Raw genomic sequence first — 25202 nt, 5'->3', positions numbered from 1 at the left:
TACTACTCAGCCATAAGAAACGATGAAATCCAGCCATTTGTGACAACATGGATGGACATTGAGGGTATAATGCAAAGTGAAATAAGTCAGAGGAAGAAGGTCAAATACCGTATGATTTCCTTCATTAAGTAGTAGATAATAACAACAATAAACAAATACATAGGGACAGAGATTGGATTGGTGGTTACCAGAGGGGAAGTGGGGAGGGAGGAGGGGGAAAGGGATAATTCGGTACATGTGTGTGGTGATGGGTTGTAATTAGTATTTTGGTGGTGAACATGATGTAGTCCATGCAGAAATAGAAGTACAATGATGTACACCTGAAATTTTTACAATGTTATAAACCAATGTTACTGCAATAAACAAAAAGTTAAAAAAAAAAAAAAAAAAAGAACCTGGCTTAATTTAGAAAATACTAGTAGTCTGATATGGCTGAAAAATTGGGTGTGGGGAAAATATAGTTTGAAATGAGAATGTACAGAACTTTGACTGCTTGACTATGCAAGCTGGACTTAATTTATAGGTAGTGAAGGAGAACAGGATTCGACCCATGTTTTAGGAGGCTAGTAAACCTGGTAGTAGCTTGTGGATGAAGCTGAAAATTGAGAGGCTGGTGGCTCAGAGAGAAGTTAGGAAACTACTGAAAGAGTTTAGGCAAAAGATAATTTGAACCTGGGCAGGACAAACTGTTCTATTCAGAAATCCAAATATGAGAGGATAGGGTGGAATCAACCTGATTGAATGGAGATGGGGATGAGGAGTGAGTCAGAGGCAACTCACAAGATTTGGTTCTAGCTGACAGGGGGGACAGTGGCTCCATTAATTGTTAACAGAAACTCTAAGTAAATCCCGTTCTTGTTGATAGTAAGTTTAAGGTATCTGTAACATATCTAACAGGTAGCTGAAAATTTAGGGCAAGAGATATAGAATTGGATATGTCATCATCCAAGTCTGTGTGTCACCATCATAGAAGTGTTGTGTAAAATCAAGAGAATGGGTAAGATTGCCTAGTAAGTGCATAGAATTAAAAAGGGATTTAGATAGAACTATGAGGAATGTCTACATTGGATTAGCAGGTGAGGGAGGCAAAACTACAAAAGGGAGAGTGAAAGGAGAAAGGAAACCAGGATACAGCAGTATCATGGAGGCCAAGAGAGGAGATGGCTTCCAGGAAAACAGGGTGTCAAAAGCACTGGACTGTATACAGAACGTAACACCTCTCTCTCCTAAACCCACCCTCCCTCTCTCATATGTTCCACATCTTGATGAGTGAGACATCTCGAATCCCTCCTTCCTTCTCACCCCAGCATCTGAGACACCGCTCCAACAGATCCTAACACTCCACCTCATCACCGCTCCTCTGCACTACACTGTAACAGTGTTCCTGCCTCCAATTAAAACACCTTTAATCCCTTCCCCACAAGACCACTGGAGTGATTGTTCTTTTTCCAAATTAAAAAATATGTATGAATGAATAAGCATTTTGAAATGGTACTTTTATGTTAAAGAAAGTTTGAGAAACTTTTTTTTTTTGAAGGACTGGGTAACTTCAAAATGTTTGAAGGCTGAAGAAAATTAACTTGTATTAAGGAAAATTAAATATAAGAAAAAAGCATGTGAAATAATAGTGACAGATGAAAACACTGATTTCTGATTAAGGTCATTTCTTTTTCTGTAAAGCGAAAGAATAAAGTATAGAGAAAGATACAAGAAATAGCTAAGACAGAAGAGAAAGCTATGTAAATCCTTTTGGCTTGACGTACACGTACATACAGACATAACACACACGTACACCCTAGTAAAATGCTTTATGCATCGGTCAGGCACTTCATAAATGTTTGTTAAATCCATGGAGTTAACAACTTTTCTTTCTTTGTTTATGACTGGTCTATAGTCTGACAGACAAACACATAAAGGAGTTATTCTCTCTCAGATAAGAATAATCACTACTTTAGTGATATCTACATCCATTAAAGAATTTTGAAGGTGAAAAATAGCTTTAGATATTTAGTCTAATCTCCTTGTCCAGAGACAAATAAACAGATAAATTCAGGGGCTGGCCTGGTGGTGCAGTGGTTAAGTTCGCCAGTTCTGCTTCGGGAGCCCGGGGTTCGCAGGTTGGGATCCTGGGCGTGGACCTACTCACCGCTCATCAGGCCACGCTGAAGCGGCGTCCCACATAGAAGAACTAGAAGGACCTACAACTAGGATATACAACTATGTACTGAGAGCTTTGGGAAGAAAAAAAAAGGGGGGAAGATTGGCAACAGATGTTAGCTCAGGGCCAATCTTCCTCAAAAAAGAAAAAACAGATAAATTCAGAGATGTTAAATGATTTGGCTAACGTTACATGACTAGTCAGTGGCAAAGCCTCATGACGAGAACCAAAGTTTCCCACTCTCCAGACCAACGTCTGTCAATGTTTTTTTTCTTTTTTTTTTTAAGTTCAACAGTCACCTGTAACAAATCTAACACCTGTATTCTAAAAGTAAATCCATCTGCTGGTTAACAAGCCAAGAAAAACTTCTATTTCTTTTAGAACTCTGGAGTCCTAAATATTAATTCGCCAATTCATGAGATAATCCTTTTTAAATTTCATATTTCTATATTTTTTCTCGATGAGTAATTAAATACAATTAAAAAAATTAAAAATCATATTATTAGACTACATATGACTATGTATTATAAGGATACACAATTATGGTGCATAAGTTCTAGTAATGTGATATTGAATTTGGAGATCCTAATACACTTAGTGGATCATACTCAACTCTCCAGTAAAAAACTCAAGATATGGAATAGAAGAGTTTACTTTTTCTACCAAACCAATTCTACATATTGAACACCGATTATATATAATAATGGTGGTAGAGATGTAACTCAAATTCCAGGTGGGGATGACCCCAAAGACTATATGCTCTTATGGTTTTCAAATGTATATTACAACTTTACGTTAAGGTTTTTAAATGTATAGGTTAAAAAAAAAAACTTTATAAGTCATGGAGATAGATTCAACAAGAAAATTCTTAACTGTTTAAAAAAAAGTTCTGCATCATTCCACAACTTAACCTGTATGTTAAGTTCCTGTGATAAAGAAACAGATTTCAAGATTTATAATATAGCACACTAGACATGGGCATATATTCAATAAGAAATGAATATTAGGAAACTTATGCTATACTTCATTTAACACTGCAAACAAATTATTTGTTATTCAGCTATAGGCTGTGTTCTTTCCAACAGCCAGGTCAATGTTGACATCTTTCTGCCACTTCCTTCTAAACCACTGCTTTTGACGGCTCCATTCTGATGCTCAAAAACCCTGAGAAGCTTCCACTGCCTCTAGCAAATACGAGTTCTTTATTTCCAGCTCTTGCTCTCCCACGGCCCCCTTGCTCTGAGTTCTGTACATTCCTGGCTTGCTCGTCCTGCTCCACTCACCACGTGCACGGTCTCTTGCGCTTCTGTCACACACCTCTCACTGATGGAGATGCCCGCTTTCCATCCCTGGAACCGTCACTGATATACTTACACTGATTTTTCTTACCACCCACAACTAGTTGGTCACTAAGTCTGTTAATTCTAAATACTAAGTATTTCCCAGATCTGTCTCTATTTTTCTCTTCCCACTACTCAGGTTTTCTGGTGTTTCTCGGAGGTATGGTGTAGTTATACCCTTCACGCCTTTGTTGATGCTGTTTCTTTTATGCAGAATAGCAGTCTCCTTTCCTCCACTTGGCAATATCCAACTTAGTGAGATCAAGTACAAATGTCATTCCTTTGTAAACCTTCCCAGGCAAAATTAAAACTCCTCTCATGCATGTATCATTCTGCATACTGCTAACAGCACCAATGACACTGTTACATATCCTGAGGGCCGGGGACCCATCTTGACCATTCTTCACTTTGTAGAACCCAGAAACCAGCAGTGTCCAACACAGAGTAGGTGTTCAATAAATATTCATTTGAAAGAACAATAATTAAGATTTCATTTGAATCCTAATGTCATGCTTCAAACGATGTTTGAGAAAAAACTGAGATGAATAATGAAAATCTCATCTGTCTCTCCTCACCTTAAACTTTAAGGCAGGCATTTGTGTCACAGATGATGCCTTCAGTCCACAGAGCCGTTCTTCTATTTCTCTCAGCCTAGGAAGCAGTGAGGTTATGTACACATTCATATTCACAATCCCATAAATACTAGATGCTCACTAGTTCACTAAAGTATAAAGAAGAAAAGGATGCCCCATTATCTAATCCCTCAAATTAATCCCTATGGACAGTATTTAATAAATGCACCTGCTGTAGCACAGAAAAATCTATAAAAGTTTATGAAATGATTAGTAAAAGCACCCCTACTCTTCATAATACCTGCTCTTAATAGCTTTTTGGGGGGATCCTTTAGTAAAATATGAGGCAAATACAAGCATATATACACCTTTAAAAATCAAATGTTTATCATCAACATGATGTTTATACCATATATAGTTCTGTGTCCTTTTTTCTACACAATGAATCTTAGAGATCTTTTCATTTCATTGCCTCTTGATCTACTTCAGTCTCTATAACAGCTGTGTAATTGTCCACCATAGGGATGAACCACAGTTTATTTAACCTTCTCTGCCGATGAACACTTGGGTTATTTCAATTTTTTCCCATTACAATGTTCTGTATTTACTTACATTTAATCAACAAGGAAGCTAAGTTAAAAAAAAATAGGTGCAGTTCATTTTATAAACCTGTTAAAAAATTTTTTTACTGGATTTTATATCTAAAATGCTGCTCTAAGGCTTGCCAACGTATTTTCTTTCAAAACTATCAATTATTTTGACACTATAGAATTTATGTATCTAGCCTATTGCACTTAATAAGGTTCTAAATGAAATTGTTAGACAAATTCTATAACACCAAAATAAATCCTAGGCTTCCTGAGTAAAAATTTTAGTCAACTAAATTGGTTGTTTTTATATAATGCTAACTCTCAAAATCTTAGTTAGCAAAATGCTAACTCTTCATGTTCTGTTAGAATCGATTGGATGGTCACTAAGAGGACAAAGAAGATAGAGTATGTAACTACACATGAAGATAGGAATGTAGCAAAGAATTAAAAGATAATATCAGGAAGGCCACAAGTGATCAGATAATTATAAAATCTGTCAAAAATATATTTGTCAAGGAAAAAAGGGCTTTAAATGATTTTCAGAATAATCAGAAAGGTAAAAGCCCATCTCTAAGATTAGTAAAACTACAAAGGACTACACACTGGCAAACATTTTCAATAAGGATTTTATGCAGTGACTCAGCCTGGAATAAATTTTACATTTCACTCTAAATAAATTGTGAAGACAAGACAGAAGGGAAAAGAGGAAGATGACAAGACAATTTATTTCATGCTGTAGGAAAACACATGTAATTAGTGTGAAAATTAATAGTCTCTAGCTTGACTAGGCATGTTATCTAATAATCTTTGTATCCCGAACAATGTATTTTTTCTTTATCATGAAAATCTTAAAGTTTTCTCCTAAGAAGTCCAGTAATTCCATGCAGTCATTTTAAATTCTCTTAAGAGACTAGGGTGTTTTACCGTCGTTTTGTTATATAGAGTTCATCAAGGAGATGTCGCTCTTCGTAGCTCATCCATCGTTCATCAGGCAACTCTTCTTCCTTCTGCAGCAACTGTTCATAGAGGCGAACTGGATTCCAGCCAGTCATTATGTCGTAAGTGATCACACATCCCAAGGAATGGGACACTATTGAGACCTTACCCCCTTTTTCTTCAAAGTCTGGATTCCGAGAACAGAAAAGGGAATATAATCGATTCAGCTCTTGCTGAAGGCCTTTAACTAGCTGTTTGAAATAAGAAAACATCATATTAGAGTAATCACTGACTGCTAAAAACTTTATTTCCAAACTCAAATACATTGAGAAAGAAAAACACAATCCTGGCCAAATATCCCTAGGTTATTAAAATTAACTCAGGTGCTTCAAAACCTTGCAGAAAATGAAGTAAGGTATACATGATATTATAATCCACATCATCACTAAGAATAAAAGCAAATATTACCCACATAGACCCTTTCATAGTCCTTAAACCAACTATATGAGCCAGCAGTTCCACAGACTAAAAAAAAAAAGTTCTATGTAGGTTCCAATAAAATTTTCAAAGAGCGCCTGGAAATTTCTTCTTCACTGCAACTTATACACATGTAATTCTAAATTTTTCTATCTTGTAGTTTTTAAGCTGTAGTAAAATTTTAGAAAAAGAATATCTGAGTCTGTGATAACAGGTGTACTACCATATTATATGTATTATTATATTCTGCATTTAGATATGAGTAATGTAATGAAAGGCCATCGTATGACTGAAGAAAAAGCTATTGTTGCTCTACTTGGTATTCCAAAATTCCCATTAAGTTGGCAATAGAGAGTTGAGTAAAAAGTTTTATATGGCTGGAAAGCAGGGCTTTGTAAGGTTTAGAGGTTAATAATGTGGGAAGTATGTTAGTCATTTTTCTTTGTAAAACTGCTTTGAAATTTAGCTTTAACAAATATTAGTAAAATATTCCATATAGTCAGAAGAATAAGATTCTTTTCTTACTCAAACTCATACTGGGCCCCAACCTGAGTTTTAAGGCAGTCTCTCCTCTATCTATCATTGCTTACTACTATTTGATTATAAATTTCCTGCTTGATATTCAATATCTCATTTCAGTACTTAATATGCCAGCTCTTACTCTAACATATAAACACTAGTTATGTTGTTGCTTCCATTTTCAATCCTGTTATTTTGTCTCAGGAGACAACTAGCCTCCACCAGATTTTACTGAACATTCTCTACCCGCTGATATAAACTGAAAATCACTTGAGCACTCATGCTTGGCAGGGTTAGCAGGGGCAGGAATGAAGGCCTCGTGTTCCCTCTGACTGCTGACATCTCATGTGATGTCATGCCATGCTGAGGTCTGGTTAAAGCCACTCTAACCATGTACTGGGTCTAATAAAATATATTCAGCCAATGAAGGAAGAGAAGGAAAGACAAGCTGGTAGCATGTGGAAGGATGATAAGCTGCCTTTTCTCTAGGGAGGAATGCAACAGTTTTACTTTAATTTGACATTTCATTTTTTTCCCCAGGAAAAACAAAAGAATTCCACGCTTTAGTGTAATGGTTCTCCAGCTTTCAATGTGCATCAGAATCACATGGAGAGCTTGTTAAACACAGATTGCTAGGTTCCACCCCAGAGTTTCTGATTTGGCAGTTCTGGGGACCACCACATCTTAGGAACTACTGCTTTAGTGGTAAATGTACATAAAAACCTTCTAAGACATGGGTTGTAGGTAATTATAGTCAATATAGTTTAAGGAGTAGGCAGTGTGATATGAAATTACATGCTCTGTTTAAAGGGAGCTATAATGTAATGCTTTGATCTTGATTTTGATAAGAGTATCAACTAACCCTTAAAATTTTATAATTTTCGTGATTTACAATCTACATTAAGGGACGTGTAGAAAAAGCTAATGTTTAGATAAAATAAATTCCTTTAAAAGTAACATTTGTTGATAGTTTTTACATTTGAAGGCCTTGATTTTAAGACTTATACCATGTAAATCTAGAAACACTAAAAGATAAATACTTAAGTACTCTGGCAAAGGTACCCAATCTTTTTGTTTTTTAAATACCAACCCCTCAAATTAAAATTTAAAAATTAAAAAATAAAGGAAAAGATGCACCAGTATCTCTACCAGTGATTAACCTATTAAAAGAACTCAAAGCACCTGTCACTATACCCAATACCTCCTCAGTCCAGCAATCATATATGGATACCAAAACAAGGGTAAATATCCAAGACAGAGAAAATACCGATGACATTAAAATATTTCACCACGGAAGGAAACACAGAATGGATGGTTTCTGAAGAGCTGGTGCTTTCATCTGTTTTAATAATCACATACTTGAATAGAAATGGTCTCTGTGTTTCCTTATTAGAACATATCTAGATATGGCAGCATTTAGAATCTCTGCCTATAGCTTACATATACAGAGACATTTGTGGCCAACACATTATGATTTTGAAAGCCAACCTTTAAAACAACTTTGCAGCACCTCTAAATGCTTTTATAAATCACACACTCAGCAGGAAAAGGAGAAATCCACCTCTATGTTGTATCCAAGTCTATTCTAATTAGGGTTCCCTCCACCCCCACCTTTTCCTCTGATCCAATTATATTCTCCTAGCTAGAATCCTTTGTGACCATGTATGTTCACTTGGGATATCTGAACCAAGATTAATGATATACAAAAATAATCATAATTTTATTAGCCCTACAATATTATCTAATCAAGTCAGCTAACCTCCTGCACAGTAGGCATTGGATGGCTTTTCAAAAGCTTAGAAGAGTTTCTAATTCTCATAACCGCTACTCAGAAGTTAAAATTTATGAAGAAAATCAACCCAAAAGGAAAAGAAACCAAGCAGTTTTAAGAGAGAATACAAACACACAAAATACAGCTGAAGAATATAATTAGTCCTTTGTCCTTCTTCCTGCTTCAGGAAATTTTAATGAGAAAAAGTAATTTATTTTTTTAATTTTTTTTTAAAGATTTTATTTATTTAATTTTTCCCCCCCAAAGCCCCAGTAGATAGTTGTATGTCATAGCTGCACATCCTTCTAGCTGCTGCATGTGGGACTCGGCCTCAGGATGGACGGAGAAGTGGTGCCTCGATGCGCACCCGGGATCCGAACCCGGGCCACCAGCATTGCAGCGCGCGCACTTAACCACCAAGCCACAGGGCCGGCCCGAGAAAAAGTAATTTAGAGTTTTAGTTATATATATCAATTGAACAGTTTTCAAATAACAATGGCAAGATGTGGCCATGACAATTCTCTTTATAATTCTTCATTTTAAAAAGAAACTCAAAAGAGAGTTCAGATGTACACCAGACGTACAATTCCCTCTGGATTTTCCATGTTACTTTTTTTTTTTTTTTTTTTTAAAGATTTTATTTATTCATTTTTTTCCCCCCAAAGCCCCAGTAGATAGTTGTATGCCATAGGTTCACATCCTTCTAGTTGCTGTACGTGGGACTCAGCCTCGCGTTGGACGGAGAAGTGGTGCCTCGGGGCGCGCCCGGGATCCGAACCCGGGCCGCCAGCATCAGAGCGCGCGCACTTAACCGCTAAGCCACGGAGCCGGCCCCATGTTACTTTATTTACGGTTAAAGTAAGGGCCAAAGGCTCTGTGATGATGTCTTCATAGTCTGGAATTAGTTTCTCTTTTTAAACTGGTCCTGAGAAAATGTGACGTAAGTACTGATTGATATACAAAACTTTTTCCCTAACCATGGCTTTTCAGTGACTATCGGCACAATCCTAATGAGGGTCCTCCCATGAGCATCTCACAATCCCGAGGGAAAAGGGCCCTCAGATGATCTAGTTGAAACTGCTGTGAAGGGAGGAGTGTCTTCAGTGCAACCCTGATTGAGTTGCCCAGCATCTACCTCAGCCGTCATGCCATTCTAAAGTGGTCACACTTTTACTGTTTTGATTATTTTTTCCAGTTTTATTGAGATGTAATTGACATATAACACTGTATAAGTTTCAGGTACACAACATAGTGATTTCATGTACATGTATATTGTGAAATGATTATTACAGTAAGTTAAAATCCATCACCTCACATTATTTACAAATTTTTTTCCTTGTAACACTTCTATTTTTTAAGGCAGTTTTAGTTACCACAAAGTTCTTCACTAGTAAACAAACATGTTCCTTTCCACATTTTCTCTTCATTGATCCTTATTTTACTTTCTAGAATTAACAGAGTAAGTCTATTGCTTTTTTTCTTAAAAATGGTATAAAAAAAAATGGAAAATACCTAATCACAACTTGAGAATCTAAGGATGAGGAACTGTACTGGGAACTTTACATACATTCTATCTTTAATCCTCAGGACAACTTTTATCAGATAGATATTTTATGTCCATTTTATAAGTGAGGAAGCTGAGAAAGTAAGACATTTGATGTAAGGTCACATAGCTAGTTAAGTGGTAGGTTTTTTTTTTGCTGAGGAAGATTCGCCCTGAGCTAACATCTGTTGCCAATCTTCCCCTTTTTGTATGTGAGCTGCCGCCAGAGCATAGGCACTGACAGAGGAGTGGTGTAGGCCCACGCCCGAAGTGGTAGGTTTTGAATCTGCATCTCTTTGACTCCAAAGACTAAAAGGAAAGGAAAAAAAGGCTCTTTTTTATGCCTATCGAATAAACCAAACAAGGTTCATTCACCAGGCATGAGTTAATCCTAAAGGACCCCTGCTGCCTGTTATCTATCACCACTTCTCTGAGGAAATATATACTGTTCAAAAACTATTTATTCTAGAACATTGCCTAACACCAACCTTGTGCTAAATGGACTTTGATTTACAGAATCAGATTTCTTTTTTAAAAAATAAGACTAATTCTTGCACACTTTGCACTAAGTTTTTCCTTTGTTCTTCAAATGCCTTAAGCAATGCTTCCCAAGCTTCTCGGATGGTATCACCTAGGGAACTGTTAAAAACACAAATTCACAGTCTCTACCTCAGACCCACTGAATTGGAATCTCCAGGGAAGAGACCTGGGAAACTCTTTTCCTTAGTTTCCTTTTCTTAACTTTTTATTTGGAAATAATTCCAAATTTATAAAACGTTGCAAAACAGACATAGTACAAAGATCATCCATTACTTGTTACCCAAAATTGTTAGCATTTTATCCTATTTGCTTTATCATTTGTTCTGTTACTCTAACAGACAGACAACTTTCGTGTGAACCATCTGAGGAGATATTACATGTTACGTAATTTATGGTCCTTTACCCCTAAATACTCCAGTGTATATTTCCTAAGACTAGGAATATTCTCTTCCATAATCACAGTGTAGCTAACTTCATAAATTTACTTTGATATAATATTTCATCTAATCTAATCTACCATCCACATTTTAACTTTGTCAGTTGCTCTAACACATCCTTTGTAGTGTTCTCTCCATCCAGCACAGGACACAGCCTGGGATGAGACGCTGTATTGAGCTGTCATGTCTCTTCAGCCTCCTTTAATCTGGAACATTTTCCACAGCCATTCTTTGTCTTTTATGATATTCATATTTTAAAAGAACACAGTCCCATTCCTACTTTTTTATTGGAACTCCCTCATTTTGTGTCTGTCTGATGTTTCCTCATGATTGAAATACTGCATAAATGAGGTGGTGTCCTTCTCTGGGTGTCCCTCAGTAACACATCTCCTGATTTCTTCACTGTATACCTTTTCTCATTTAACTAATAAACAGTCTGTAAGGATACACTTTAAGACCATGCAAATATCCTATTCCTCATCAAAATTCTGCCCTCAATTTAGCATCCAGTGATACTTGCCCAGTCCTCTCTCACCTGATCCTACCATGACAACTGCAAAAAGAGGCCTTTCCAGTGCCAGCATTCCCTCCGTGTTTACCAGTAAGCCTTCGCCACCTACTCTAAGCAAAGGACCTCCCTTCTCCCTCTTTTGTTTATGTATTTATCATCGATACGGACTTTTAACTTTTCAATGATTCAGAATTGCTTATTACATTATCCTTTTAATTACATATTAAATAATGTATTTGTTAAGTAATTATAATTACTTATTTTGATGCTCAAATTGTTGAGCATTTTGATAATAAATAATAAACTACTAATAGTTCATTAAGTAATAATAATTACTTAATTATTTTGATGCTCAAATTGTTCCAGATTTGGCCAGTGGGATCTGCTTCTTTAATCTGACTCCCGTGTCCTTGTGCCCTGCCCCATCATTCTTCTGAGTGCTTTTCTACTTTCTGTCATGACTAGTCGCTTCAGCTCTGACTTGCACCTATCCTGCCCTAGCCCTGCACCAGCCACTGTTGCAAAGAACTCTAGTTCTTCTTAGTGGAAAATAAGAGTACTCGAGGCAGATCTGTGTGCCACGTGTGCTCATTAGATTGGTGTGTCTTTGTTTCTTGGCCCTTTCAGTGGACGTAGGTAGTAAATATATGCATGGTTATACATATATACATTTAAATATACAGATAATATCTATACACAAGCACATATTTTTAAAATCATAAATTCACATTAATACCCTCAATTCCAATGCCCCCCACATGGTCCAATGCCCCCCACATGGTTCTTTTTTTGCCTGCATTTTTAGTGAGCACCCAAAGTGACTGTTCTAATTAGGGATGTTTGGGAAACACTGCTAAAGATTACTGATGAATCTCGGTCACAAGTTCTCAGTGCTTTTCCATGAAATTCAACTGGATCAAAAAAGGAACTCATTTAAAACACTGGGTGTTCTCTTTCCATTTCATTTATCTTAGCTATCAGTTCCTTCTTTCTACTGAATATCTGTTTTATTCAATTCCATTCTGAGGAAAATTATCTTTGAAGATAGAAGAACAAAATAGCAAGTGACCACTTTCTCAGTCATCACTAGCTAATAGCCAGACTTTGAGTCTGACACTTGCCTCTTTCTAGTTTTTCTTGCTATTAATGTCAACTTAAACTTTTTTTTTTAATTTTTTAATTTTTTTGTGAGGAAGATCAGCCCTGAGCTAACATCCATGCCAATCCGCCTCTTTTTTTTGCTGAGGAAGACCGGCTCTGAGCTAACATCTATTGCCAATCCTCCTTTTTTTCCCCAAAGCCCCAGTAGATAGTTGTATGTCATAGTTGCACATCCTGCTAGTTGCTGTACGTGGGACGCAGCCTCAGCACGGCCCGACAAGCGGTGCATCGGTGCACGCCCGGATCCGAACCCGGGCCGCCAGTAGCAGAGCACGCACACTTAACCACTAAGCCACGGGGCCGGCCCTCAACTTAAACTTTTAAAAAAGTCCTTTTCATTACTTCTGGGGGACATGCCTCAGCACATGTTAGCCTTGAACATTCAGGATACCTTCTTAGGAGTACTACCAACCACATATACACGTGTGTGTGTGTGTGTGTGTAAGGTATGTATACATAGTGTGTGTGTGTATAGTAATATGCTCTCAGTCATTCTCTTTCCATTCTTCCCCTCACTGGTTTCACTTGTAAGACTATTGTCCCATTTCCTAACCTTCAGAACATAACTAACAAAGCCCACTGTGCACTATAAAGGACTATGAACATATAAATTACTAGTATTCTACTTCACCAACTAGGCCTTTTTGTTGGTTAGACTTAGGTCCAGAATAGCAGTTCTCCTTGAAGCTTCTTTTACTGCTGTCAATCAGATCAAGGCAGACTCTGGTATACTGCAATGGTATATGGCAATGAGGGGATATAGAAAAAGGAATGGAGAAAAATCTTAAGGGGATGGCCGCTGGAAGAGAAGGAAGTTTCTGTGACAACTAACCAAACACATTTCTGTAGATATGTAAGAAAGGATAGCCCGAATGAAGTCAGGGAAGGACTCCAAATGAACAAAATCAGAAGTGGACTGGCTTGGAGCAGCACAGAGCAGGCTCTGCTGGTAATTACTTCCTGCACCAGTTTCTTCATCTTTCAAATGAGAATACTAACCCATATCTACTTTATAGGGTTTTTATGAGGATTAAACAAGTTAACACATGTTAGGTAATTAACAAAGTTATTCCTATGAAACACAATTCTTTTTCTCTTACCAATAGTGACAAAATGCATTTGGTAGAGATTCTCTCATCTCTCAGAATAAACTTCCACCTCTCACCTCCTTTAGGGTTAACTTTGTGATACATCAGCAACATTACCATTTGAGAACGACAGTAGTCCTCCTTTATCTGCGGCTTCACTTTCTGTAGTTTTAGTTACAAGTGGTCCAAAAATATTAAATAGAAAGTTCCAGGAATAAACAATTTATAAGTTTTTTTTTTTAAAGATTTTATTTATTTTTTTTTATTTTTTCCCCCCAAAGCCCCAGTGGATAGTTGTATGTCGTAGCTGCACATCCCTCTAGTTGCTGTATGTGGGACTCGGCCTCAGGATGAACGGAGAAGCGGTGCCTCGATGCGCACCCGGGATCCAAACCCGGGTCACCAGCATCGCAGCACGCGCACTTAACCACCAAGCCACAGGGCCGGCCCAGACAATTTATAAGTTTTAAATTTCATGCCATTCTGAGTAGCATGACGAAATCTCATGCCGTCTCACCCGGGAGGTGAATCAGCCCTTTGTCCAGCATATCTACACTGTGTATGCTCCCTGCTCATTAGCCACTTAGTAGGCATCTCAGTTATCAGATCAACTGTCACAGGAGTGCAGTGCTTATGTCCAAGTCACCCTTACTTTACTTAATAAATGGCCCCAAAGCCCAAGAGTAGTGATGCTGGCAATTCAGATATGCCACAGAGAAGCCGTAAAGTGCTTTTAAGTGAAAATGTGAAAGTTCTTGACTTAATAAGAAAAGAAACAAAATCATATGCTGAGGTTGCTGAGATCTACAGTAACTTTTATTACAGTATATTGCTTATCATTGTTTTATTAAGTTATTATTGTTAATCTCTTACTGTGTCTAATTTAGAAATAAAACTTTATCATAGGTACGTATGTATAGAAAAAAATATAGTATATACAGGGTTCGGTACTATCCGCAGTTTCAGGCATCCATTTGGGGGTCTTGGAACCTATACCCCAAGGACAAGGGGGGCCTACTGTATACAAATCCACTATAGAAATGATGCAATAAAAGCAAGCCTACTATATACAAAAAATTTGAAGGAAATTTCTAAATGTCTAAAACTCTTTTGTGAAGATAATAATCATAAATATAATCAGATTTATGAAAACTGTTCTTTTTCTTTTTTTTTAAAATAATTTTATTTATTTATTTTTTCCCCCAAAGCCCCAGTAGATAGTTGTATGTCATAGCTGCACATCCTTCCAGTTGCTGTATGTGGGACGCGGCCTCAGCATGGCCGGACAAGCGGTGGGTCGGTGCGTGCCCAGGATCCGAACCTGGGTCGCCAGTAGCGGAGCGCGCGCACTTAACTACTAAGCCACGGGGCCGGCCCAAAATTGTTATTTTTCAAAGACCTATTTTCTAACCAATCTCCCACTTCCAAGATTATCCATTTTATTAAGGGTCCCAACGTGCAGTTTGAAGACTATCAAATTCACTATTGAATATAGGCTATTTATAAATTAATGGATTCCTATAATTTCTCGTTTGTAAAAAAAGATCATAAAATGTTAAAATTCAGGACACGTGTTATCACCCTAAAAGTACCCAATAGCAACAAGAGAGTCACGCCACTTACTTCATCTCTGTAGAGTGGGCTAGTGTAGTACATGATGTCCATCGCACTGCTGTTCAGCATATCCCTTAAACCTCGGACTTTGTCAGGAGTAATGGAGTCAACAGTGTCTACAAATCAAAAACAAAAAAACTAAACTTACAGGTCTCTGTTTTAGAGAAAAAATAAATTGTGAAAAAAATTACATTCCCTGAAATAACAGCTCTTTAAGTTAACTAAAATCTTCAAGACTAACTTTGAATCTAGTGAACCTTCCCTTCCTGAAAAATATTGCAAGCAAAAAAAGTAAAAGACAAAAGGGGACATGAGAAGAAAAGGAATGTTAAAAGATGAAGGCCATCACCAAATTCATAAAGCCTCACCATTTTCTGTACGTACTAACTTTTGTATGACATTCAGAGGTACCCAGAGCAAAACCAGACCATCTCTGTTCCTGGAACAAGTGTCAAGGGACGCAATCTCACTCTTTCTGTACCTCCTTTTCTGTTTTCTTTCTCTTCTTCTTCAGCCTACACCCCTTGGGCCTGGCAATACCCATGTGAAATGCCTAGAGCCACTTGGTGGCAAATCAGCAACAAATTAAAAGTTTCCCTGTACTTTACACGGACCTATCTGTAGTGAACCAAAGATACTAAGGTCAAGAGCTGTCAAATCACAAACATGCACAGAGGCGCATCAGCAGGGGCCTCTCCAGTAAACAAGATACAGCTGCTGTAACTTACCTTTGGAAAAAGACTGTCACATAAACTGCATTGCAGATACGTTCAGCCTTCCATGAGTTACAGCTAACCTATGGAAATTCTACCTTGGGAAGATTATTCTATTAAATGCTTAATACAATGACTAGAGAGAGAGAAAATTTTGCACTTCTTATAGCAATACAAAGAAGTCCAATACTTAGATGAACATCATGATCTGAAAGGACAAGGTGGGCAGAAGGCTTATATTTTTAGTCTAGTGTAATTCCTTTTACCTTGCAGTTTTTTTACTGCATTGGTTTAAATTATTTTATTTTTATTTATTCCCCACTTTAGTACAATCAAATAAAGACTGGAAGGCAACGATTCAAGGAAAACCTAAAGGTGTTTCAAAGATGTAAAGGGACCAGTGTGGCTTTTCATGGGTAGCACAACATGCTTATAGCCTGCACCTATTTTTAAACTGGAAAAGTGAAAGGTGTGACCACTACGCTGGTACAGAAAGTTTAGCTGTCATTTTAGTGCATTTCTAAAATAAGTTTTTACTGTGAAATAAACATACATGCAAAAGAAGGTATTGAATATATATGTGGAGCTGAAAGAATAATTTATGAAAAGGAAAACACGTTCTTACCACCTAGCTGCCAGTATCTTTGAAAGTCACAGCACGGTCATGCGCTTATAATGAGGTTTCGCTCAATGGACTGCATATAGGATGGCGGTCCCACATGATTAGCACCGTGTCCTCTAGGTATGTAGCAGGCTATACCATGCAGGTTTGTGTAAGTACACTCTGTGATGTTCACCCGACAATGAAATCGCCCAACGATGCATTTCTCAGAATGTATCTCCATTGTTAAGTAACATGACTGTGTATCCCTAAATGATCACATGCTCCTCCTTCTCTGCCAGAAGTAACCACCAATACAAGGTTTGTGTTTATCACACTGTTTTTTTTTTTTTTTTGTGAGGAAGATCAGCCCTGAGCTAACATCCATGCGAATCCTCCTCTTTTTGCTGAGGAAGAGCGGCCCTGAGCTAACATCACCAATCCTCCTACTTTTTTCCCCCTTTTTCTCCCCAAAGCCGCAGTAGATAGTTGTATGTCACAGTTGCACATCCTTCTAGTTGCTGTATGTGGGACGCCGCCTCAGCATGGCCAGACAAGCGGTGCGTCAGTGCATGCCCAGATCCGAACCCAGGCCACCAGCAGCGGAGCGTGAGCACTTAACTACTAAGCCACGGGGCCGGCCCCCTCTTGCTTTCCTTTATAGATCTCCTATATGTCCATTAATAATTTTAGCCAATTCTATAACATTTACTATGTGTCAGAGCCTAAATATTTGATTTTATTTTGTCTTTTTTTTTTTTGATAATTTTTATTTATTTATTGATTTTTCCCCCAAAGCCCCAGTAGATAGTTGTATGTCATAGCTTCACATCCTTCTAGTTGCTGCATGTGGGACGCGGCCTCAGCATGGCCGGAGAAGTGGTGCATCGGTGCGCGCCCGGGATCCGAACCCGGGCCGCCAGCAGCAGAGCGCACGCACTTAACCACTAAGCCACGGGGCCGGCCCATGTCTCTCTTTTTTTTTTTTTTGGTGAGAAAGATTAGCCCTGAGCTAACATCTGTTGTCAATCCTCCTCTCTTTGCTGAGGAAGATTGGCCCTGGGCTAACATCCGTGCCCATCTTCCTCTACTGTGCATGGGACACCGCCACAGCATGGCTTGATAAGCGGTGTGTCTGTCTGTACCCAGGATCTGAACCTGTGAACCCCAGGCCACATAAGCAGAGCACACGAACTTAACCGCTATGCCACCGGGCTGGCCCCATCATTTTGCCTGTTTCTAAACACTATGTAAATTGAGTTATTGCCCATGGTTTGTTTCACTCTCAATATATGTTTCTGAGATTCATCAGTGTTGATGCATATAGCTATAATTCATTCATTTTCCCTGCTGTATAGTATTCTACTCTATACATATCTTACAATTTATCCATTTTCCTTTGAAAGACATTTGGGTTGTTTCTAGTTTTTTGCTAATATAAACTATGCTCCTAATAACACTCCATGCCCCCTGCACATGTGTAAGAGTTTCTTTAGGGTATATATACCTAGGGGTGAAACTCCTGTGTCATAAGACACGTGCACACTCAACTTTACAAGATAATGTCCAACTGTCTTCCAAAGTGATCATACCAATTTACATTCCCGCCAACAGTGAATGAGAATCCTCATTGCTGCACATCCTCATCAATGCACGGCATTATCACTTTCTTAAATTTTTGCCTGATGGGTGTGAATGATATTTGTGGTTTTAATTTGCATCTCCTTGATTACTAGTGAGATGTACATTTCACACGTATTATATAAATAAATATTTAAAATATGTGTGTGTGTGCACATATACATGTGTGTGTATATCTATCTACCTATCTACCTATCTCCATTTAAGTTTCCCATTCTTTATCCTGGATATTAAACTTTTTGTGGTTATATCTGTTGCTCTGTTGCAACATTTCCCCCCAGTCTGTGGCTTCTAATTCACTCTTTTTGATGTCTATTGAGAAACAGAAGTTCTTAACTTTAATCTAAACAAATCTATCCATATTTTTTAATAGTTGTGTTTTTGTGTCTTAAGATACTCTCCTATATTTTTTTCTAAAACTTTTCCAATACTTTTTCTAAACTTTCTAATACTTTTTTCCTAATACTGGTGCACTGGTCAATTTGCCTATCCTTGCAACAATACAAACTGTCTTAATCACAAACGTTAAAAAGTAGGCCCAGCTATCTACTAGGACACAACTTGCTCCCCACCTCCAACCTCTTGTTCTGTTATCTTGGCTATTTTTGGGTCTTTGCTCTTCTATAATAATTTTAGAATCATGAAACTTGTCAAGTTTCATGAAAAATTCTACTGGGATTTTGATTGGAACTGCATGAATTATGGATCACTTTGGGAGAATTAACATATCTAAGATACCGAATCACCCAATCTAAGAAAATTGTCGATCTTTGTATTTAAGTTGTATTTAATACCTTTTAACAGTTTTTTCATTTTTAATGTAAATATACATATTAGATTTACTTCTAGGAACCTTATATCTTTTATGTTATTTCTAATTGTGCTGGTATATAGAAATGCAATTATTTTTATATATACATTTTCTATTTCACAACCTTGATAAACTGTCTTGTTCTAATAATTTTTTTACAGATTCTTTTGTATATTCTGTGTAGACAATCATATGACCAGCAAACAAAAACAGATCTTCTCCATTCCTTAAAACTATTATTTCTTTTTCTTATCTTATTGCACTGGCTAAGATTTTAGGTAGAATATTTGTTATAAGAATATATATATAAGAATATATAAAAATATAAGAATATATTTTTAGGTGGACATCTTTAGCTTGTTTCTGATTTAAAAGAAACGTTTTTAGCCTTTTAATACGAGTGAGTGCAATGATGTTTACAGTAGGTAAATACCTTTATCATTATTTTAAAATTTGCAAACAGTAAAATTGACCTCAGTTTTAATGCATATATAGTTTTGCATAACTACCACCACGATCAGGATACAGAACTATTCCATCACCATAAAAAACTCCCACATGCTGGCCCTTTGAATTAAAACCCTCTGCCTTCCCTAAACTCTGGTAACCACTAATCTGTTCTCTGTCCCTATGGTTTTGCCTTTTCCAGTATGTTACATAAAAGGAAGCACAAATTATGTAACCTTTGAGATTGGCTATTACTGATACTGTGATATAATAAGAAACAGATATTTGGCCTTTGTCCCTGGTTCCTGGCACAGGGTTCCTAAAACTCTTGAAATTTCACGAGTCACAGGAATGTATTTTATTATTCATAATAAGCCTCTTTCAACCATACTTGAGTTTATGCTAATAAGCTGACTCTTAGAGGATGGCGGCTGGTTGCCAGAGGAACCAATCATGTGATCAGAGGGTGGAACTTTCTGCTCCATTCCCTGACTTCTGGGAAGGGGAGAGGAGCTGGAGACTGAGCTCAATCACCAATGGCCAGTGATTCATTCAATTATGTCTACGTAATGGGACCTCCATAAAAACCCTAAACAACAGGGTTTGGAGAGCTTCTGGGTAGGTGAACACATGGAGGTATTGGAAGGGTGGTGGACTTGGGGAGGACATGAAATCTCTACACCTCTTCCCCGTAACTTGCCCTATATAGCTCTTCATCTGTATCCTTTGTAATAGCCTTTAAACCAGTGAATGTACGTAAATGTTTCCCTGAATTTTGTCATTCTAGTAAATTACTGAACCTCAGGATGGGGTCATGTGACCCCCCCCCCCAATTTACAGCTGGTCAGTCAGAAGTACACATGACAATCTTGGACTTGTGATTGGCATCTGAAGTGGAGGGCAGTCCTGTGAGACTGAGCTCTTAACCTGTCTGTACCATCTCTCGGCAGTTAAGTGTCAGAATTAAGTCATAGGACACCCACTTGGTATCCATCAACAATTGGAGAATTGGTTGGTGTGGGGAAAATCCCCCAAACATTTGGTGTCAGAAGTGTTAAGAATAGAGAGCGGTGGTTTTCTTTAGCTGCTTTCACTCAGCATAATGCCTTCTAGATTCTATCACAGTAGTTTAAACCTAACAGAAAATTACAAACATAGGGGTTTTATTAAAGGTTGGTTTATCCATGTTGTCTACATTCCTGAGTAGGCTAAGAAATTTATCTGGGTGAATGGGAAAAGCCTAAAAGATAGTGTTGTTACACTAGAACTTTACATATGAGCTGTTGCTACCTCTTTGGTCACTTGCATTTTTTTTTAAACTCATTACAACTTTTGATGCCATTTTGGTTTATAAGCTATAACTGACATTCCTGACTGACTTGGAAGAATCCTTGGAAATCATCCAGGGAGGCAGGTTAGCAGTGTGATGAAAAGGACTCTGTCATCACTCAGACCCAGATTTCGCCTGCCATTCTTACGTTCACTTTCTACTAAGTTTGTTTGCTTATCAGTAAAATAGAGAAAATAAAGTAGGAATTTTACAGATTTGTGAGAAAATTAACTGAGATACTCCATGTAAAATGAACTGTAGAGAGTCAGGCACATAGTAAAGCTCCACAAATGGCAGCTGCGATTATGTCCAGCACAACTCTCCCATATTCCAGATTATGTAAATAATCAACCTAAACATTCTATTTTAATGTTGATTCTATTTTAATAGTTTTAACATTCAAAGGACATAACTTTGTGTAAAGAAAGATGCGTATTTTGGCTAATGGCTTTTTAAGGAAGGAAACAAAAATGACTTTATTTAAACAAATATACTGTACAATTTCTCTATGGTAGATTATAATTCACAAGCTGAGCGATCACAGGAACAACAGTAAAAGAAAACAGAAATCTAACCAAAAATAAACTCCTATGGAATTGTGGACAAGAAATGTTTTATTTTATTTTTATTATTCATTTATTTATATTTTATTTGTTTGTTTATTTATTTATTGTGAGGAAGATCAGCCCTGAGCTAACATCCATGCGAATCCTCCTCTTTTTGCTGAGGAAGAGCGGCCCTGAGCTAACATCTATTGCCAATCCTCCTCCTTTTTTCCCCCTTTTTCTCCCCAAAGCCCCAGTAGATAGTTGTATGTCATAGTTGTACATCTTTCTAGTTGCTGTATGTGGGACGCTGCCTCAGCATGGCTGGACAAGAGGTGTGTCAGTGCATGCCCAGGATCTGAACCCAGGCCGCCAGCAGCGGAGTGTGCGCACTTAACTGCTAAGCCATGGGGCCAGCCCCAAGAAATGTTTTAAAAGTATTGACAAGTCACTTTTCTGTCAAAAAGTTTAGAAAACATTTGTCCTCCACATGTCCCCCACTGCTCTCCTAATCCACAGAGGGCATGCACGAAACCTGTGCTATCTGTGAAATTCAGATGGGGATCCAAAACATGTCAATATAATTATTTTAAAAATCAATGGATTTTATTTTCTTAAATAATCTAGAAGAAAGAGTGAGTATACCTTAAGACAACTAAATTAAAGACCCTTTGTTCCCCCAATGAGAAACAATTCCTTGCCACTGGCTAAACTGTTTAATTTTTAAACAAAATGTACCTCCATCAAGAGTAAGTTTTGACCGCCACTCAACAGGCAGAAATTCAACATGTGTTGCATGGTTGGAAAAATGTCTTTCTTCTATTTTTCTTGCAGCTTCTCTCATCCTTAAAAAAAACAAAATAAAAACATAACAAAACAAAATTTTATCAGAGTAACTTCACATATGTATTTATATGGTATAAAATATCTTTAATCATAACACTTCTACTTGCTTATAACTTCGCCCAATTATGTTTGAATTACTGCTACACTATGCAATAATTTGCAACACTAGGGCATCTTTTTTTTTTTTTTATAATTTTATTTATTTATTTTTTCCCCCAAAGCCCCAGTAGATAGTTGTATGTCATAGCTGCACATCCTTCTAGTTGCTGTATGCGGGATGCGGCCTCAGCATGGCTGGAGAAGCGCTGCATTGGTGCGTGCCCGGGATCCAAACCCGGGCCGCCAGCAGCGGAGCGCGAGCACTTAACCGCTAAGCCATGGGGCCGGCCCTAGGGCATCTTCATTTCAAAGCTATTTTCCTAAATTTGCCATCTACGATTTCAAATATTCCAAGCTTTCACATTATATGCTAAATAATTATAGGAATAAATCTTTAGAAGAGAGAATAGTATAATGAATACCCCTGTGCCATCACCCAGCTCCAAAAAGTAGCAAGTCACAGCCTGTTATTTCATCTATTCCTCTAGTTGTTCATCCCATAATTTGGGTTTTTCAATTTTATTTTTAAAATTAAGATACATCGAAATTGATTTTTTCCCCTTTTGGTGTCAGTTGTATAGATTTGTGGTTAGCACCACCATCAAGATACAGAATAGTTCCATCATCCAGAAACCACCCCCCCATCCTATCCCTTTATAGTAGCACTCCTCTGCCATATTTTAAAGCAAATCCCAGACACACATCATTTCATCCATAAATAGTTTAGCACATATTTATAAAATGTAAGGAAAACATAACCTATTCAGCACTATTATCATACCAAAAAAATTAATAATTCCTCAATTTCAGCAAATGTGTAGTTCAGTGGTCCCATTTTCCCAGACTATATTAACATATAATTTTTATATAATATTAATGTATAGTAATATAATATTAAAAATAGTTTTTACACTTGTTTGAATTGAGCTCCAAACACAGTTCATGCATTGTAACTGGTAGACGTGTCTCAAGTGTCTTCTTTTTTTTTTTTTTTTTTTTAAAGATTTTTTATTTATTTAATTTTTTCCCCCCAAAGCCCCAGTAGATAGTTGTATGTCATAGCTGCACATCCTTCTAGTTGCTGTATGTGGGACTCGGCCTCAGGATGGACGGAGAAGTGGTGCCTCTATGCGCACCCGGGATCCGCACCCGGGATCCGAACCCGGGCCACCAGCATTGCAGTGCGCGCACTTAACCACCAAGCCACAGGGCCGGCCCTCAAGTGTCTTCTAATCTACAAGTTCCTCTTCTTTTTTTTTTTTTGCCCTGTAATTTTTTTTTTTGTTTTTGTCCTGTAGAGTTTCTCAGAGTCTGATTTTTAATGACTGCATTACCGTGGTGTTATTTAACATGTTCTTTGTCCCCCACTTCCTATAATTTGGCAGTGAGATATAGGGGCTTGATCAGATTTAAGTTCTACTGTTTTGGCAAGACCACTACTCCACAGGTACATAGTTCTGGGTTTCTCTCTTTTTGGTGATGCTAGCAGTTATGACAATCATTGCGTAGATCCATTAATTTATCAGAGTTGCAAAAAGGTGCTTTTTAACTTCCATCACTCCTTACACTAGAAAGAGAAATTTCCTCACATCAAATATTTGGCTGCCTTGTGGTGCCACCAACAGTTTCTGTATGAACTGAGAAAAGGTAGGATAAATGGTTAATTCTTCCTTATTAATAATTTTCAAAATACCGACGTGCTAGTTTTATATTTTTTGACGTTACTAACTCATCGATTTAAACATATCTGAAGTGCTTCAATCCACTGTAGTTATTATCCTTACTGATGCTCACATTGTCTCGTTTTTCGGTCAGAGTCTCTTCTAGTTGGCTTGTGTGTCCTTTTTTTTTTTTTTTTGTGAGGAAGATCAGCCCTTAGCTAACATCCATGCCAATCCTCCTCTTTTTGCTGAGGAAGACCGGCCCTGAGCTAACATCTATTGCCAATCCTCCTCCCTTTTTTTCCCGTTTTCTCCCCAAAGCCCCAGTAGATAGTTATACATCACAGTTGCACATCCTTCTAGTTGCTCTATGTGGGACGCCGCCTCAGCATGGCTGGATAAGTGGTGCGTGCCTGGATCCGAACCTGGGCTGCCAGTAGCGGAGTGTGTGCACTTTATCACTAAGCCACGGGGCTGGTCCCCTTATGTGTCCTTTTGACATAACCTCACTAGTCTTGTTTTTTTAAAACAATTCAGTGGCTTTTAGTATATTCAGAGTTGTACAACCATCACCACTATCTAATTTCAGAACACTTGCATCACCACCAAAAGAAACACTATACCCACAGCAGTCACTCTCCACACTTCCTCCCTCCAGGCCCTGGAAACCATGACTCTACTCACTTCCTGTCTCTATGGATTTGCCTATTCTAGTTATTTCATAGAAACGGAATCATGCAATACGTGGACTTTTGTGTCTGACTTCTTTCATTTAGCATAATGTTTCAAGGTTCACCCATGTTGTATCATGAATCAGTACTTCATTGCTTTTTATGGTTGAATAATATTCTATTGTACCACTTTTGTTTATCCATTCATCAGCTGATGGACATTTGGATTGTTTCCATTTTTTGGGCTATTATGAATAAAGGCTGCTATGAATATTCTTGAACAAGTTTTGTGTTTTCAATTCTCTTGGGTATATACCTAGGAGTGGAAGTGCTAGCTCACGTGCTATCTCTACATTTAACATTTTTGAGGAAGTGCCAAACTGTTTTCCAAAGCAGCTGTACTATTTTACAATCCCATCAGCAACATATGAGGGTTCTAATTTTTCCACATTCTTGCTAACACTTATTTTCCATCTTTTGGTAAGAGTCATCCTAGTGGGTGTGAAGTAGCATCTCTTTGTGGTTTTAAATTGCAACTCCCCAATGACTGATATTGAGCATCTTTTCATGTGCTTGTGGG

At 37.7% G+C, this 25202-nt stretch overlaps 1 protein-coding gene across 9 annotated transcripts in view; it reads right to left on the bottom strand.

The window, feature by feature from the left end:
- The window catches only part of DDHD1 (DDHD domain containing 1), a 107070-nt gene that overhangs the window by 25425 nt on the left and 56443 nt on the right, over nt 1-25202 (bottom strand). For all 9 annotated transcript variants that reach the window (XR_015556194.1, XR_015556195.1, XM_087448515.1 and 6 more), the window contains 4 exons: nt 22084-22190; nt 15267-15373; nt 5585-5847; nt 4074-4149 (listed from right to left, as the gene is read on the bottom strand). Coding sequence is in view for 7 of the 9 variants with exons in the window: in XM_087448515.1 (XP_087304641.1) it covers nt 4074-4149; nt 5585-5847; nt 15267-15373; nt 22084-22190 (553 nt within the window). In the remaining 2 variants the exon portion in view is untranslated. The remainder of the gene's footprint in view (nt 1-4073; nt 4150-5584; nt 5848-15266; nt 15374-22083; nt 22191-25202) is intronic.

The sequence above is a fragment of the Ceratotherium simum genome, chromosome 24 (assembly GCF_057802395.1).
Source record: "Ceratotherium simum simum isolate JZ-2026a chromosome 24, ASM5780239v1, whole genome shotgun sequence".
Classification (NCBI taxonomy): domain Eukaryota; kingdom Metazoa; phylum Chordata; class Mammalia; order Perissodactyla; family Rhinocerotidae; genus Ceratotherium; species Ceratotherium simum.
The sequence above is the reverse complement of the archived record's forward strand: the minus strand, read 5'-3'. Positions and strand labels throughout refer to the sequence as shown.